Genomic DNA, 18,869 nt, shown 5'->3' with positions numbered 1-18,869 from the left:
AAAAGCTATCCAACACAGCACACCTTTCTGTGTACATTGTATACTGATAGCAATCTGCTAATCAGTGTTGGAGGAGTGGTTGGACCACGTTTCATGTGGGCAGTAGTCCGGGCAGGGATAGTCTCCTGCAGATAAAAGGCTTGTATTAAAATAACAGCACACAGCTTAATAAGTGACACATCACTGAAATCAATGGCTCAGCTCCTACCTTATGCTACCCTCAGATTATATAGCAAAAACTTCCTGTCAGATTCTATTTAATGAGAACTCCCACTTGATCTGCTCTTTTCATAACTCCCACAGTTTTCAATGTTAGGCTATGCACAGGGAACTACCACTCCACCTGGCCGTTACCACAGAACAACTTTCGTGAATGTTGGATATCCCAGGGATCTGTGCCTTTCAGAGAGTTATGGCATTTCTTCATATGTCAAAATGTCTAAAATATTAATCTTACTGTAATTAACAATTCAATAATTGTAAGATTTGAATCTTTGAAACATGTCTTCAGTATGTGTAATGGTTCTTTACTTTACATTGTTTTCTTCTTAATATTTTTAACACCTCTATTATATCAATTAAACTGTCCACTTATTTTTTCTGTCTAATTACCCAGTTACCCAACTTATACTAACCCTCAAATTGAAATTTGAAATTTGAATTGCAATTTTTCAGTTTGACCATGATAACATTTTCTTGCATACTTATAAAGTCCATTGTATAGCAATATTTTATAAATTTTAAATTTATAACAAAATATTATTGTATAAACCAAAATACTGCTGACAACATTTCCATGCAGTCACGTCATGCGATCTATTTCTTTTCAATAGTCATAAGCAATTAAAGAAATGCATGCACATATTTAATTAATAGCACACATACATTTATTACACAAAAAAAAGCACAGAAATGAATGCATCGCACATATTTCACAAACCGTTACAAAGAAAAGTCTATGTATTCAATAAAGAAATAAATATTTCAGATTCCAAAGCACCCGCAATAGCTCTGTCGTTATATCTCCTTGCTGCTGCTAAGAGCTTGCTAAAGCAGGTTGCAAAGCAGACTATTGCAGGTGCTGACAGCAGCAAGGAGTTTATAATTCCATTGTTAGTTGTCTTATAGTCCTTAAATAAAGTATATATCAAAATGCATAATGATTATAAATTCTAGTACAGATTTGTATGGAATTATGTTAGTATAACCATATTAACAACAGAGTAGTACACTTGAAAATCAACAGCTTTTTTGTTTTTAACTTCGATTCAATTTTACAAAAATAAATTGATTAAATGCTTTGACAATTTTGAAAAAAAATCTTACTTTTTTTAAATACTCAATCATTTTTAAACTATTTCAAAATGCAGATATGTATATAAGATTAGGGAACAATTGAGGCATTGTTTTTTCCTATGGTACACACATTACAATGAGAGTATGTTTTATGCACATTTACAAAGAAGAACAAAAGCAATGAGAACAAAAGGAACATGGAAGCAAAACAAAAGCATATGTTTAAATAAATCCAGGTAGAAAAGAATTACATAAAGAAAGAACACTTAGAATCCACAAAACAGAGAAAATGTTTAAGTCACACGATACATTAATAGCATGCAAAGAAATGAAGGTTTGTGTTGTGGCAGTGGTAAAGAATTCTAATTTCCTGGTTACCTTCACTATCAGACATGGCATGAAAGTCATCCATGATGAATGCAATGTCTCGATCATAGCCACGAGTTCTGGATTCTTCCCTCATGTGCTGTTGTACCTCAGGCAAAGAGTGACTAGATCCAAACTGATCCCTGGTGTCTGCAGATATTGGTGGTAAAGGTCCAGCTGCAGCTCTTGCCATTCCCATTGGTTGGCCAACAGGACTTAATGGACTTTCTTCTTCCGAATTCTGTGCTACTATTGGAATCCTTCCCCTACTTTGACTAATAGGAAGACTTGATGGTTTTGTTCTTCCTGAAGGTGCTGCGTGGCTGAATGTCCCTTCTAATGCTTCTGACTCAGCTTTCTGTCTTAAAGATGAACTAGATAAGTCTCTTTTCATAGACAAATCTAGACCATAAACAGATGATGGTCTGGATGAAGGCCGTGATCGATTCCCACTAACATAGGGTTTATCGACTTCATCCTGAATTGCAGTTCTGAGATTTGTATTAAGAGTTGTCCCAAGGCTTTGTGCTAAAGCAGGACCCAAAAATTTCTGCTGATCTGTGATATTTTTCCGCAAGCCATATGTGATATCGTCCTGCAGTAGTCTTACCTTTGAGGAGATACTTGGAATTGACGATGTACTAGAAGAAAGATAGGTGGAATAGTCAGGTTCTAGATCTCTGTTTTCCTGAATTGGAGAAAACTTAGAAATTTTTTGGTCTATTAAAGATTTTTTATGCTTAGGTTGTTTTTGATACAGTATTGCAGGTGGTAGCTGTTTAGCAGCCTGTTTTTCTAGTGTGAGTCTGCTAATGCTATATTTTTCACTTTTAGGAAAGTGTCTGTACAGACTATCTGAATGATAATAAGGTGAAAAGCTAGCTAGAGGATCCAAAGTCTCTGTACCTCTACGAAATTCTTGTTTTATTTGATGCTTGAGAAGTTTTAGCTCATAAGGATCTTCCATTGAGTCTTCATCTCCTTTCCCATATGTATGTAGCCTAGTAGAAGTTGAAATAGGGGATAAAAAATCTGTTACCTCAGGAGTTCGTCGAGAATCTACAGTTCGAAGTAGACGGTCAGTTTTGGAAAGCTCTTTTTCATGAAGTCCAAATGCAGAGCTCATGGAACCTGAACCTTTAGTAAGTTCCCCAATGTCATCAATTAGAACATAATTTCTAGAAGCATGATGTTCTAGATCAGCATAAAAAGAATCTGCAGATATGCTAGACATTGGACTACTTGCCATGCTACTTTTTTCATCTAAGCCTAGTCGTAAGTCCAAAGTGCTATATTTACTGCCAAGATGAGAAACAGAGTAGCTGCTATCAGTGGAAACAGGAGCAATTATAAGAGGTTGGTTTCTTATAACGTCGTAATGTGATGCTATTTTAGCATCTAAATCTAAAGCACTTTGCCTTGCTTTTTGCTGCAATAATAATAGCTGTGAAGTGTGTTGATAAGAAGATTGCTGACTTTGCGTGGACTGTGGTTGAGGAGTATAAGACATAGTTGGAACAGCTTGAAAAGTTGGTTGGGTTTGGTATGATGAAACTTGCTGAAGGTATAAAGGTTGTTGATAAAGGGATTGTTGAGGAAATTGTGTTGGAGCTTGAGTAAGCAAAGTAGGGGTTTGATATTGGTATTGTGTGTAAGGGCTTGTCTGTGGTGCAAATGGAGTTTCTGTTTGAGTCTGTGGTGGCAAATAAGGACTGTATTCTGTTTGTGCAGTAGCTTGTGGCCTGTCTAATCCAAGGTCGTTTTCAATTCTAGTTGGCCTTGTATTACTGACTTCACTATCTGACATATAATCACGCTCTTCAGCAACACCTTGTAGATAAGCTCTTTCTCTCTTTTCCCTCTCTTTCAGTAAAGCCTCTTTTCTTCTGTTGATTCCCATTTCTAGATATCTCAGTTTTGCATCAATTTCTTTCTCTTCTTCATCTAACTCAGCTTGTTTTTTACGCAGTTTGGAAGATTCTCTTTCAACAAGATCTAATTCTCTATCAATATCCTGAAGAATTTTGGCTCTAGCCATTGTTGTGTTCCTACAAATTCTTCTACGAGAAACAGATCCGACTGTGCTATACGTAGACTGTAAACCACTGACAGCTTCTTCTGGTGGAGGGTTTGGAAGGGTTCTTTTAACCTTCTTTTGAGTACCATTTTGCATAGTTTTAGTCTATGATGCAAAAATAAGTGAAAAGGAAAGAGATAAATATACAACTTAATCCTTAATAAATACATTCTGTGCATATATATATATATATTCTGTGTCTGTAGGTAACACTCAAAACAAAGGCAAATAAATCTATTGATTACAAACTAATGATATACAGAGCCATACAAGTATATGGAGCATTCATTATAAGGGGAATCAGCTTTGTTTGTGGTTGTGCTGCCTTTTTTTTGCATATTATTAAAAGTATCTCCTAATGTGGTGTACTATCAATACTGTAGGTTCCTAGACAGTACCAATTTAGACTAGAGTTCAAACTGTTTGATAAATCTGGCACATCTTCATACTGTCTAGTGTTAGGATCTGTTTAAGTGGATCAATTGGAAGCACTGATCGGTAAACCTTCACCAATCGGCAGTCGTTTAAATGCCTATTTTCATAATTTTTTGCACTGTACAAAAGATCTTCTCCCCCAGTCAATGAGCATTTTTCTCATGCCTCATTTGATCAGCAGCCTATTTACACTGCTAGATAACCATAAAATGAACATTTTTTAGAATGCTTGTTCACGAATGCTTGCCTTCACCATAAACCACCTTTACCACCATTGATTAGCTTACTTTGTGCCAGAAATTTATCCCACAATATCCCATTTTGTCAGTAGGTCACCGCCCATTTTCATTGTGGCCCCGCCTCCTTGTTGCACAAGGCACATATTTTTTACTCAGTCTACAATTTTGATGCATTTAGCTTGATAAATATGCCCCAATGTTTAATATATTCTTTCAAAAACCCTTAAAGGGAACCTGTCACCCCCCCAGGCATTTTTAACTAAAAGATCCACCTTGTGCAGCACTAATGCTGCATTCTGTCCAGATGGCTATTTTAGTTGGGGTCCTTTCCACCGCTGAAAGAATCTTTTTTATAATTTGTCACTCATACCTCTAGTTTGTCCGGGGGGCAGGTCTTTCCTCCCGGACACAGACGCCTCTCAGCCATCAATCATTTCCTCCATTCTTCTGAGCGCCACCTCCTCAGCGTTCAGTTATTTACCCAGTGCCTGCGCTGTAATCTTGTTTCTTGGGCATGCGCAGTTAACGCTGCCTGTCCACTGACATCACATGATGTCTTCCTTCTCACGCCTGCGTGGACGCCCAGTCTGAGATCCCGCCCCGCAGTCTCTTCTGATTTATTCACACTGTGGGGCGGGATCTCGGGCCGCGTGTCCATGCAGGCACGAGAAGGCAGCCATCATGTGATGTCAGTGGACGGGCAGCACTAACTGCGCATGCCCAAGAAACAAGATTACAGCGCAGGCACCAGGTAAATAACTGAACGCTGAGGAGGTGGCGCCCAGAAAAATGGAGGAAATGTTTGATGGCGGAGAGGCATCTGTGTCTAGGGGGAAAGACCTGCCCCCTGGACAAACTAGAGGTATGAGTGACAAGCTATAAAAAGATTCTTTCAGAGGTGGAAGGGACCCTAACTATAAGAGCCACCTTGACAGAATGCAGCATTAGTGCTGCGCAAGGTGGCTCTTTTAGTTAAAAACGCCTGGGAGGGTGACAGGTTCACTTTAAGAGCAATGTAATATGGCTAATAGTTGCAAATTTTTGAGCACAAAAGTTATGATTTTTATCTTGTAACACCAAAATACTGACATAAATGCTTTGATATGTATAAAAGCATGTACAACATTATCTGGGAGCAAACTGAGCCACAATTCTGGCACATTTATCTTAGTAATTGTAGCCAATATCATTTGTTACTTTGCCAATTCTTTGCTACATCCCCAAAAATTAAAGACAAATGTAAATTAGTTCAAAATATTGCAAAAGAAAAACAAACAATATTCATAATTCTATTTTGCAGTAAGTAGATTTTATCAATGACTAATAAACAGTATGCTGTTTATGTAATTACTGTAGACTCATTTAAGCTGATTCATCAAAGCAATTTCACCAGAATCGTGGTGTAAATTGCTTTGAAAATATTCACAATATTTTTGCACAGCTTTGAGTTGCTCACAAATTTGTGGACTTCTGGCATTTTTGTACCTGTTTCTCCTTGCAACTTTAAAATTAGTGGAGAAGGGGTGGGACGGGGTTGCGTTGGTGGAGCATGAAACCACGAATCATCTAATTTATGATAAGCTATGGCATTATTTACACCAGAAATCTTACTGCAGTCAGGAAATAGAATAAGATGTGTTGTGTGATGTATGGAGGAGCACGCCATTTGTTGTACATTCCTTATTCATTAAAAGGTGCGTGCTTCTTCTTGAATTAGGAGCATCTGACTCCATCATGCCCTCTCATCCTTAGATCACATGTATTACACAGGCTAAATAGGCTAGGTCACTTCCAGACATCAAATTAAAGCATGTGTGTCTATGCGCGTTAGCACCCAAGATTGTTTTCCTTTTTTTATTACAGGTTATTAAACACACTAATGGTCACAAATAGTGATGAACGAGGTTGCTCATTACTCGAGATTTCCAAGCATGCTCAGGTGTTCTCTGAGTAGTTTGGGCGTGCTCGAAGATTTAGTTTGTGTCGCCGCAGCTGCATGATTTGCGGCTGCTAGACAGCCTGAATGCATGTGAGGATTGCCTGTTTGTTAGGAAATCCCCACATGTATTCAGGCTGTCAAGCAGCCGCAAATCATGCAGCTACGGTGACACAAACTATATCTCTGAGTACGCCCAAACTACTCGGAGAACACCAGAGCATTCTCGGAAATCTCGAGTAACGAGCATACTCACTCATCACTAGTCACAAATTGAAAATATGTCTCGCTCAACATCCTTCATCTTTTATTGATGGATTATCTTCAGTTATGGTGAGTACCAGGTAAAAGAATATGGGGTTTTACTTTTACAGAGTAAAGTACCTGCATAACTTCTTTTGAGTTTGAGAGCAATAGTTGCCATGTCATAAATTTATGTAGACTAAAAAGCCAGAACAGCTGTAGCATTTTCACAATTTATTAAACAGATTCTATCAACACTAAGTTTTTGCTGCCCAAACGTAAATCACTATATCAATGTTATATGTTACACAATATGCACATATTTGGCCCCACTGCACTTGGGAGGATTATTTCATAGTACAAATATGTATAATTGAAAAAAATACCTTAAAGGGAATCTGTCAGTAGGATCATGCCTCCTAAGCCGTCTATATCAGCATCAAGATCAGAGAAAGCTGGATGAAATAATAAATTGATATGTTGATTCTGATGTCTTATTCCAGAGAAATCCACGTTTTTCTTATAACTAAATGAATGTTAAGAGCTATGGGCCGGACACTCATCGCCTTGAGAATCTGGTTCCAGAGTTTATTTTACATAAAAGAAGGAGTTACCAGTGTGAGACATTAAGCTAACACAGAACAGTAGAACTGAACTATGGTAACCTCTGTTCTATCACAACTAGTGTTGAGCGATACCATCCGATACCCTAAAATATCGGATCGGATGGTATCGGCCCGATACGAAAAAAGTATCGGGTATCGCCGATTCCGATACCGGAAGTCCCATTCAAGTCTATGGGACTTCCGGTATCGGAATAAGAAAAACCCTTTTCTGTCCATGTACAGCCTCTCGGGGGTGTACGGACCTTCCGGGGGTCTGTGCCGACTGCCCGGGGGTCTGTGCGGACTGCCGGGGGTCTGTACCGGCCTGCCGGGGGGCTGTGCCGGCCTGCCGGTGGTCTGTACCGACTGTCCGGGGGTCTGTGCAGGCTGCGGGGGTCTGTACCAGCCTGCCGGGGGGCTGTGCCGGCCTGCCGGTGGTCTGTACCGACTGTCCGGGGGTCTGTGCAGGCTGCGGGGGTCTGTACCGGCCTGCCGGGGGGCTGTGCCGGCCTGCCGGTGGTCTCTACCGAATGTCCGGGGGTCTGTGCAGGCTGCAGGGGTCTGTGCAGGATCGTCCGATGAGACTACAAGTCCCATCGGGCGATGCCTGCTACCATGACGGTGATTGACACATTAGCCAATGATGGGACAGTAGTAGTCCCATCATCCGGCTAATGTGTTGAATGTACAAAAAAAAAATACATACTGCATACATACTACATATATACTACATACATACTACATGCTACATACATACTACATACATACTACATATATACTACATGCATGCAACATACATACTACATATATACCACATATATACCACATGCATACTATATATACTACATGCATGCAACATACATACAACATATATACTACATGCAAGCAACATGCATATATACGACATATATACTACATGCAACATACATACTACATATATACTACATGCATGTAACATACATATATACTACATATATACTACATGCAACATACATACTACATATATACTACATGCATGCAACATACATATATACAACATATATACTACATGCATACTACATATATACCACATATACTACATGCAACATGCATACTACATATATACTACATGCATGCAACATACATACATACTACATATATACCACATGCATGCAACATGCATACTACATATATACCACATATATACTACATGCATGCAACATGCATACTACATATATACAACATATATACTACATGCATACTACATATATACCACATGCATGCAACATACATACTACATATATACCACATGCATGCAACATGCATACTACATATATACTACATGCAACATACATATATACTACATGCAACATGCATACTACATATATACTTCATGCATGCAACATGCATACATACAAAATGCATATATACAACATATATACTACATGCAACATACATACTACATGCATGTAACATACATATATACTACATGCAACATACATACTACATATATACTACATGCATGCAACATACATACTACATACATACTACATATATACCACATGCATGCAACATACATGTATACAACATATATACTACATGCATGCAACATGCATACTACATATATACCACATATATACTACATGCATGCAACATACATATATACTACATATATACTACATGCAACATGCATACTGCATATATACTACATGCATGCAACATACATACATACTACATATATACCACATGCATGCAACAGTAGTAGTCCCATCATCCGGCCTATGTGTTGAATGTAAAAAAAATACATACTACATACATACTACATATATACTACATACATGCTACATGCATACTACATACATACTACATGCTACATATATACTACATACATGCTACATACATACTACATATATACTACATGCATGCAACATACATACAACATATATACTACATGCATGCAACATGCATACTACATATATACTACATGCAGGCAACATACATATATACTACATGCAACATGCATACTACATATATACTACATGCATGATACATACATACTACATTTATACCACATGCATGCAACATGCATACTACATATATACCACATATATACTACATGCATGCAACATACATACCACATATATACTACATGCATGCAACATACATACTACATATGTACCACATATATACTACATGCATGCAACATACATACTACATATATACTACATGCATGCAGCATACATACTACATATATACCACATATATACTACATGCATGCAGCATACATATATACTACATGCAACATACATACTACTTATATCCCACATATATACTATATGCATGCAACATACATATATACTACTTGCAACATACATACTACACATATACTACATGCATGCAACATACATACATGCTACATATATACTACATGCATGCAACATGCATACTACATATATACCACATATATACTACATGCATGCAACATACATACAACATATATATTACATGCATGCAACATGCATACTACATGCAACATACATATCTACTACATGCAACATGCATACTACACATATACTACATGCATGCAACATACATACTACATATACACCACATGCATGCAACATGCATACTACATATATACCACATATATACTACATGCATGCAACATACATATATACTACATATATACTACCTGCATGCACCATGCATACTACATATATACAACATATATACTACATGCATACTACATATAAACCACATGCATGCAACATACATACTACATATATACCACATGCATGCAACATGCATACTACATATATACTACATATATACTACATGCATGCAACATACATATATACTAAATACAATACATTCATACAATACTTACATATAGACATACAGTACATATAACATAGAGTACATACTCACCATCACTTGTCACTTTGATCCCCGAAGCCATTGTCATCTATGGAATAAATATTAAAATAACAAACCACCAATATACTTACCCCTGATCCGCTGAAGTCCATGAGTGTCCCACGATGATCTTGCATGGAGAACAGCAGCATCAGCTGATGCTACCGTTCTCTACGGGCTCCAGGAAACCAATGTCGGGAGGTAGGTATCCTTCCGCCCTGTATTCCTCCGCCACTGTAAAAAAAAAAAAGTCCCTAGTCTCATTTTATGGCATTGCTGTGTGAGAAATTTCCCATGCAGCTTTTGCCATACATTCAAGCCCTGACTTGTAGCCCTATCGGACGATGCCTGCACAGACCCCCGCAGCCTGCACAGCCCCCCGGACAGTCGGCACAGACCCCCGGCAGGCCGGCACAGCCCCCCGGCAGGCCGGTACAGACCCCCAGCAGTCCGCTCAGACCCCCGGACAGTCAGTACAGACCACCGGCAGGCTGGCACAGCCCCCCGGCAGGCCGGTACAGACCCCCGCAGCCTGCACAGACCCCCGGACAGTCGGTACAGACCACTGGCAGGCCGGCACAGCCCCCCGGCAGTCCGCACAGACCCCCAGGCAGTCGGCACAGACCCCCGGCAGGCCGGTACAGACCCCCGGGCAGTCGGCACAGACCCCCCGGGAGGCCCGAACTGACGGCGCATCATGATGCACACAGACCGCGCATCATGATGACGTCATTTTGGCAGCCAATCAGAGCCACAGCAGTGGCTCTTTGCATTATGGGAACTTCCGATTCCGATATCCGATATTGAAAAAATATCGGTACTTGGTATCGGAATTCCGATACAGCGAATATCGGCCGATACCCGATATTTGCAGTATCGGAATGCTCAACACTAATCACAACACTATTGCAGCCCTGTCTGCCTGTGAGATGGAAGCAGAGAGGAACCTGCAGATGTGTTAGGTATAACCACACACAGCTCTGCAGTGAGATCAGGAGAGCAGAGAGCAGCCATTACACATCACATTCGTAACTCCCCTTCTATTTATAATAATCCCCATAGGCAGATACTCATGCAGATCAATGTCCGACCCATAGCTTGGAGCAGCTCATTAACATGTAAGAAATACATGGATTTCTCTGGAATAAAACATCAGATCGCTGATATGAAGGTATCATTTTATTTATCTCTCTATGTCCTACATGCCCATATAGAAGGCTTAGAAGAGTTGATCCTACTGACATATCTGAATGTAAAAAACATATAGTGACACTCACCATTTGAAGTAAAAGATTGCTTTATTTTAATGTGTTAAAATATACAGGCAGATTGGTAACTTGCAAGGTGCAACCATTATTGTAAACCAAATGTTGAATTTATATGGTGAGTGCCTCTATATATTTTTTTGCTGAGCAGGACAGTATGTTTTTAATTTGTGGTAGTTTTCTATTGTAGCATTACACTCACCGCCCATTTTTACTGAAAATGCCAAATCTAATTCCTTGATCTTATTTTTGCTGATCCTACTGACTGATTCCTTTTAAAAAGAAAAATGTTTTCCTGCTGGGGATGACTAAGAAATAGACAAAAAATCACCATGAGAACAAAGCTTCCCTGCGCCTTAAAGTTTGCATGCAGACGAAAGACAGAAAGGGTTTAAAACAAGTTCCTCTATCAAATTCATTTTATTTAATATCATACATTGTTTAGTGGTATGCATTTAAATTTTCACTTAGTTGTGTCTTTGGCCAGATTAGGACTTTTAAAAGTTGATAAACTAGGCAGTGGAGAAAATGTATTAAAACTGACATCTCTTGTCAATCTTAAATCTAACAGTTCTAAGTTTAGATGTTCATGCCTTCTAATAAATTTGGCATATGTCTGCAAAGTTTGCATGCCAGAAATATAAATCTACATATGTTACATTTTTTAAGTCCTCTAAGGGGACTTAAGATCACTTAATTGCTCGTACAATACACTGCACTTTGTATTTTTGCATTCTGTGCAAGCCGGGTTGTGGCCTCCCTCTCATGAGCTGGAAATTGTATTTAAAGGCTTCCCCTGACTGGTGTCCATTGGTTGTGACCCGGTCCTCTTGTCTGTCCTTATTCACACACTGACGTCAACTTTGACACATAAGGTTTTAAATACTAGACAGTGTAGGACTGCCCAGACCACAGAGTCACCTTGTCGATGGTGGGACAGCTTTTATGCTATATTTGATCAAGTACAGTATTACTAAAAACTCTGTATTACTTAAATGCACTTTTGCTTTTCATTTATTTAATTACAGTAAGGTTTTTCTCATTTTGTCTTTTGTAGGTTTTGAATACTTATATGTGTAGTATATTATTATATTGCCAAGTAAACTTGTCAGTTACTGGTTTTTCAGATGGCCCAAAGCTGACATGACAACCAGTATTGGACTGGGGTGCCAAGGGCCCACCTGTAACCAACTCCAGGGCCCCACTTTTTAGCTACATTCAAATGTGAATTATCCTCAATGGCAAATGTATTTATCAACAAACTGGGTAGATTGTTAAATGAAAAAGATGGTGCCTTTATTTGTACATAGTGATTCAAGTATATTGTGCCAAGCACTGGTCATATAAGAGGGTGATGACCCACTCCTGCATAGGGGTCCACCGGAGGATTCTCCTGGTCTTCTGTGGGCCAGTCCAAGCCTGATGACAACCCACAGGCAATGACATAAAAGTACTATGATTGTCAGAGGGGACTAGCCATCTCTGTCTGACCACTTAGATGTCATGGGAGCAATTGTGCTCTGGGTTTGACTTCAGAAGTCATGTCCAGCAGTTATGACATCACGGCCAGAGTTGCCAACCATCCAGAAATTCCTGGGCCATCCGTAAAACTATGGCACTTTTATTCACTGTCTATAAAAGAAAAATTTCACGTGTACACAATCTTTTTTGAGGATGGAGAGATGTGAACAGATTTTAATTACTGTATTTATCACCCATTTACAGTACACAGTGAATGCTGGTAATGTATTCATATAGGATTTATCGCTTGTATCACTTATAATCTTAATGATTTATTATGGGTAACTAATGTGTCCTTAAAAAAAAGTTGTATGTCCATGAGTTTTTGAGAAGCTGTCCAGAAAAAAATATTAAACAAAGTTGGCAACCCTGGTCACTACAGCAGCTGTGTCAACAAGTGATCATGCAGTCAATCATTGGCAACAGCCGAAAACAATATTCCAATCTTTAGAGAAGAAGAGACCACAGAGAGACCCAGACATCAGTATGGAAGATTAGAATTATATGTGGTTTATAAAAAAAAGACCATATTTGGGCCCTTTTAGAAGAAAAATGGAAGCAATCCTCAACAAGAGTAGTAATTTATCAATACCACCATATGAAAGTCTTGGTAACAACAAACAACCCATGCTTCCAGGTGTTCGATGTCAGATTAAACCTTTCTAGTGCTGTAGACTTGTAGTATGACTCCAAGAGTCATATTTTTGTCTGAAGCCTCCCGTACAGAAGTCTACAGGAGCAGCAATACAAACATATGTTAAAAGGAATTTGTCAGCCATTTCATGCTGCCTGAACCGTAGGAAGCAAGAAATCCAGACAGGCTTCCAAATGACAGAAAACCATGTTTAGTATGAAATACTTTAAGATTTCAGAAAGAACAAAGCTTGTAAAGTGAGACAAGCATAGAGAAAGGTGTACAATGAGCAGATCCTTCCAGCTGGGCTTGATTGACAGTTCTATCACTAATTACATATGGGGAGAAACCTGTCAATTTAACCAAAACAGAAGGGAAGAAGACAAAGACAGTAGGAATGTAGGCTCCTCTCCCTATGCCCAGACTTCACTTTTTTATGTACGGCTCATTTTTCAGTTTATATCTTCTCTGAAAAGCCAAAGCATTTTACAGACAGTATAGCTTTCTGTAATGCAGCAGTTTTCTATGCTTAGTTGGAAAACTGTACGATTGTAAACATATCCCAAGAAATTTATTTTAAAACGGAAGAGGTTACAATCGATTTACAGTGCCTTGCGAAAGTATTCAGCTCCCTGGAACTTTTCAAACTTTTCCCACATATCATGCTTCAAACATAAAGATACCAAATTTAATTTTTTGGTGAAGAATCAACAAGTGGGACACAATTGTGAAGTTGAACGAAATGTACTGGTTATTTAAAATTTTTATGGAAGTGCAAAAACTGAAAAGTGGGGCGTGCAATATTATTTGGCCCCTTTAATTTATTACTTTGTTGCGCCACCTTTTGATGCGATTACAGCTGCAAGTCACTTGGGGTATGTCTCAATCAGTTTGTACATCGAGAGACTGAAATTCTTGCCCATTCTTCCTTGGCAAACAGCTCGAGCTCAGTGAGGTTTGATGGAGATCGCTTGTGAACAGCAGTTTTCAGCTCTTTTCACAGATTCTCGATTGGATTCAGGTCTGGACTTTGACTTGGCCATTCTAACACCTGGATACGTTTATTTGTGAACCATTCCATTGTAGATTTTGCTTTATGTTTGGGATCATTGTCTTGTTGGAAGACAAATCTCCGTCCCAGTCTCAGGTCTTTTGCAGACTCAAACAGGTTTTCTTTAAGAATGGTCCTGTATTTGGCTCCATCCATCTTCCCATCAATTTTAACCTTCTTCCCTGTCCCTGCTGAAGAAAAGCAGGCCAAAACCATGACGCTGCCACCACCACGTTTGACAGTGGGAATGATGTGTTCAGGGTGATGAGCTGTGTTGCCTTTGCACCAAACATATCGCTTGGCATTCTTGCCAAAAAGTTTGATTTTGGCTTCATCTGACCAGAGCACCTTCTTCCCCATGTTTGGTGTGTCTCCCAAGTGGCTTGTTGCCAACTTTAAACAACACTTTTTATGGATATCTTTGAGAAATGGCTTTCTTCTTGCCACTCTTCCATAAAGGCCAGATTTGTGCAGTGTACGACTGATTGTTGTCCTATGGACAGACTTTCCCACCTCAGCTGTAGATCTCTGCAGTTCATCCAGAGTGATCATGGGCCTCTTGGCTGTATCTCTGATCAATCTTCTCCTTGTTTGAGATGAACGTTTAGAGGGACGGCCAGGTCTTGGTAGATTTGCAGTGGTATGATACTTCTTCCATTTCAATATGATCTCTTGCACAGTGCTCCTTGGGATGTTTAAAGTTTCGGAAATCATTTTGCATCCAAATCTGGCTTTAAACTTCTCCACAACAGTATCACAGACCTGCTTGTTGTGTTCCTAGGTGTTCAAGATGCTCTCTGTGCTTCAAACAGAACCCTGAGACTATCACAGAGCAGGTGCATTTATATGGAGACTTGATTACACACAGGTGGATTATATTTATCATCATTAGTAATTTAGGACAACATTGGATCATTCAGAGATCCACAATGAACTTCTAGAGTGAGTTTGCTGCACTGAAAGTAAAAGGGTCGAATAATATTGCACGCCCCACTTTTCAGTTTTAGCATTTCCACAAAAATTTAAAATAAAAAAATAAATGTCATTCAACTTCTCAATAGTGTCCCACTTGTTGTTGATTCTTCACCAAAAATTTACATTTGGTATCTTTATGTTTGAAGCATGATATGTGGGAAAAGGTTGAAAAGTTCCAGGGAGCCGAAACCTTCCGCAAGGCACTGTACATTAAGAAAAATGGACACAAATTAGTTTGTTTCTCTTACAAAACAATTTGTTTATGTGATACCTACTTTATATGAATTATTCTGACATCATGATCGATATCAAGTTTACAAACTGACATACATAAAGTCTGTAATTTATTTGTATGATATAAAGTATTCCATCTACCTCGGTATAGTTCCATAATCTGGCATTCAAATGAGTAAGCTCCAAATATGTGTCCTTACAAATTCCAACAACTCATCATGGGACATAACAAAATACTAGTTTCAATAATTATTCCATGAATTAAAAAAATACATAAAACAAGTCTGAATAATGTCATAGCAAAGAATACCAAGCTGATGCATTCACAAGTTCTTTAAATACCTTGGAAACTGCAGTGACTGCAGAAACCTATTGTAAGCCTGGAAAACCCCTTTAAAGGGTTACTCTCAACTGTGTTCTGCAGCACACTGCTGCACAGAGTTTCACTTTGTTGTTTCTGGGGTGGTAGGCACTCATCCTTGAGTGACAGTTCTGGTCAATAACTTCGTCCTGCTAATATGACATACTCAGGTATGTCATTGCTTCTTCTGAGTACGTTATTTAAATATAGAAATAACAGGGTCTTTGAGCAAGTATTCGGATCAAGAAAGTGAGATCTGTGATTCGGAAAACTGCTCTGGAAGCTGTCAATAGTGAAGGGATGGTGAATTGTGATTTTGCAAGACTGATGACAGGTCAGGAGCTGACTGGGAGAGGGAGGCTGGAGAGCAGATAACTGCTGTTTAGTAATTAATGGGCTGGAGACAGGTAGCTAGTTTCTCAGAAAATAACTCTTCAGCCTACAATGCAACTACTGTGCATACTCTGCTAAGCTCAGGTGATTGATCTGTTTGGCAATAAACTGTACACTATAAGATAAAAGCTATCATAGCAGAAAAATTGAAGCAGATAGAAAAAGCAAATCAATAGCAAACTTGCCTATTTTCATGCTGTCTACCAAACTAAAGCAATTTAATAACATGAAATATCCCTTAAATGTAGGTGCTGCAGAAATGAAGTAGTTACAAAACAGCAGAATCCAATATTTCTCTTAGTGACATTTTTATATAATCTAATATATAAAGCTCAAAGTGTGTATGTATGTATGTATGTATGTATGTGTGTGTGTGTGTGTGTGTGTGTGTGTGTATGTTTGTATGTCCGGGATAGGCATCCGCACCGTCGCAGCTACAGCCACAAAATTTGGCAGTCACATGTCTGGACCCCGAGAGCGTCCTAAGCTATGTTGTGAGGCGATATTTTAACCCAGCGCGTTCCAATTCACCAAAAATTTTTGCCCCTATCTACATACTGGGGGAAAAAGTGTGTGCGCGTCAAGCCCCGCCCCTCATTGTGATGTCAAAATGCCCCTATTTGCATACTGGGGAAGCAGTGTGTGTGTATCAAGCCCCGCCCCTCATTATGATGTCACAATGGTTGCCATGGCGACGCTGATGTCATCAAAGGTTGCAAGCCCTGCCGACACTCATTATGATGTCATAATGGTTGACTATGGAATGGAGGATGTGTGATGAGTATATGGGCACGGGACTATGGGATGGAGGATATGTATGATGGGTATATGGGCACGGGACTATGGGATGGCAGATATGTATATGGGCATGGGACTATGGGATGGAGGATGTGTGATGGGCATATGGACAGTGGACTATGGGATGGAGGATATGTATGATGGGTATATGGGCACAGGACTATGGGATGGCGGATATGTATATGGGCACGGGACTATGGGATGGAGGATGTGTGATGGGTATATGGGCACTGGACTATGGGATGGAGCATATGTTTGACGGGTATATGGGCACGGGACTATGCCGCCATTGCCCGCAATGAATGTAGCGCATCCTAACGCATGCCAAAATCAGCATGTAGCACAAGTATGCGTTGATTCATGACGCACCTTCAAACACTGCATGCAGCGTTTTTGGGTGCGTTGGCAGTAATGCACAGCGAACGGACCCGTTTGCTGTGCATAGAAGTATATGGGCTAATGCATGGTAGCGCATGGTACCTTAGCGAGGAGTACCGAAGCCCCGCCTCCTGGTGAGCGTGGCATAACAGTACCCCCTCCTTTATGCCCCCTCTTTCCAGAACTTGAAAATAGCACCTTGACACTAGGAGCGGGATCCAGACACTTCCTAACTGCATGAGGACCAATCAGATCCAGAGTCTCAATACGAGAAAATTTGGTCTACTGCCATACCCTGGAGAACTCCACGGACAGAGAGTCGGGGGCAGGTTAGCCTGAGACAGGTCGAACCGGTAGAGGCACACCGAGATGCCTGGGGGGCGAAGTGATGGTGCGGTTATCAGCCCTAAGAGGCAAGCTGTCGGAGGATGGTTGCTTGGGAACTTCCTTCTTGGCACAGGACGGACAAGCAGCCACAAAGTCTTTGACATCCTGAGCAATAGACAGCCACCAGTAGTAGTGGGATAAACGGGAGAGTGTCCTCTTGACACCAACATGGCCGGCAACCGGAGAAGAATGTCCCCAGGATAACACACCTTTACAGTTACCTTTAGACACAAAGGTCTCCCCCGGGCGCTGGGATGTCAAATTGACGGAATCCACGGTAATTACCTTGGACCGGTTACTTGCCAGATGTGGAGACTGACTCTCCTCCCACTTCTCGACAATGTCACACGTCACAGACCGGTTGCTTGACAGATGTGGAGACTGACTCTCAGCCCCCTTCTCGACAATGTCACACATCACAGACCGGTTGCTTGATAGATGTGGAGACTGACTCTCAGCCCCCTTCTCGACAATGTCACACGTCACAGACCGGTTGCTTGATAGATGTGGAGACTGACTCTCAGCCCCCTTCTCGACAATGTCACATGTCACAGACCGGTTGCTTGATAGATGTGGAGACTGACTCTCAGCCCCCTTCTCGACAATGTCACACGTCACAGACCGGTTGCTTGATAGATGTGGAGACTGACTCTCAACCCCCTTCTCGACAATGTCACACGTCACAGACTGGTTGCTTGATAGATGTGGAGACTGACTCTCAGCCCCCTTCTCGACAATGTCACACGTCACAGACCGGTTGCTTGACAGATGTGGAGACTG

At 40.2% G+C, this 18,869-nt stretch overlaps 1 protein-coding gene across 9 annotated transcripts in view; it reads right to left on the bottom strand.

Annotated features, from left to right (window-relative positions):
* Positions 1-18,869, bottom strand: part of PCLO (piccolo presynaptic cytomatrix protein) — a 599,138-nt gene that overhangs the window by 136,141 nt on the left and 444,128 nt on the right. For all 9 annotated transcript variants that reach the window (XM_073551315.1, XM_073551309.1, XM_073551313.1 and 6 more), the window contains one exon: positions 1,675-3,844. In XM_073551315.1, coding sequence (XP_073407416.1) covers positions 1,675-3,844 — 2,170 coding nt within the window. The remainder of the gene's footprint in view (positions 1-1,674; positions 3,845-18,869) is intronic.

The sequence above is a fragment of the Dendrobates tinctorius genome, unplaced genomic scaffold (assembly GCF_039654945.1).
Source record: "Dendrobates tinctorius isolate UK_male_01 unplaced genomic scaffold, ASM3965494v1 ptg000174l, whole genome shotgun sequence".
NCBI lineage: Eukaryota > Metazoa > Chordata > Amphibia > Anura > Dendrobatidae > Dendrobates > Dendrobates tinctorius.
This window is presented reverse-complemented; position numbering and strand designations above follow the sequence as displayed.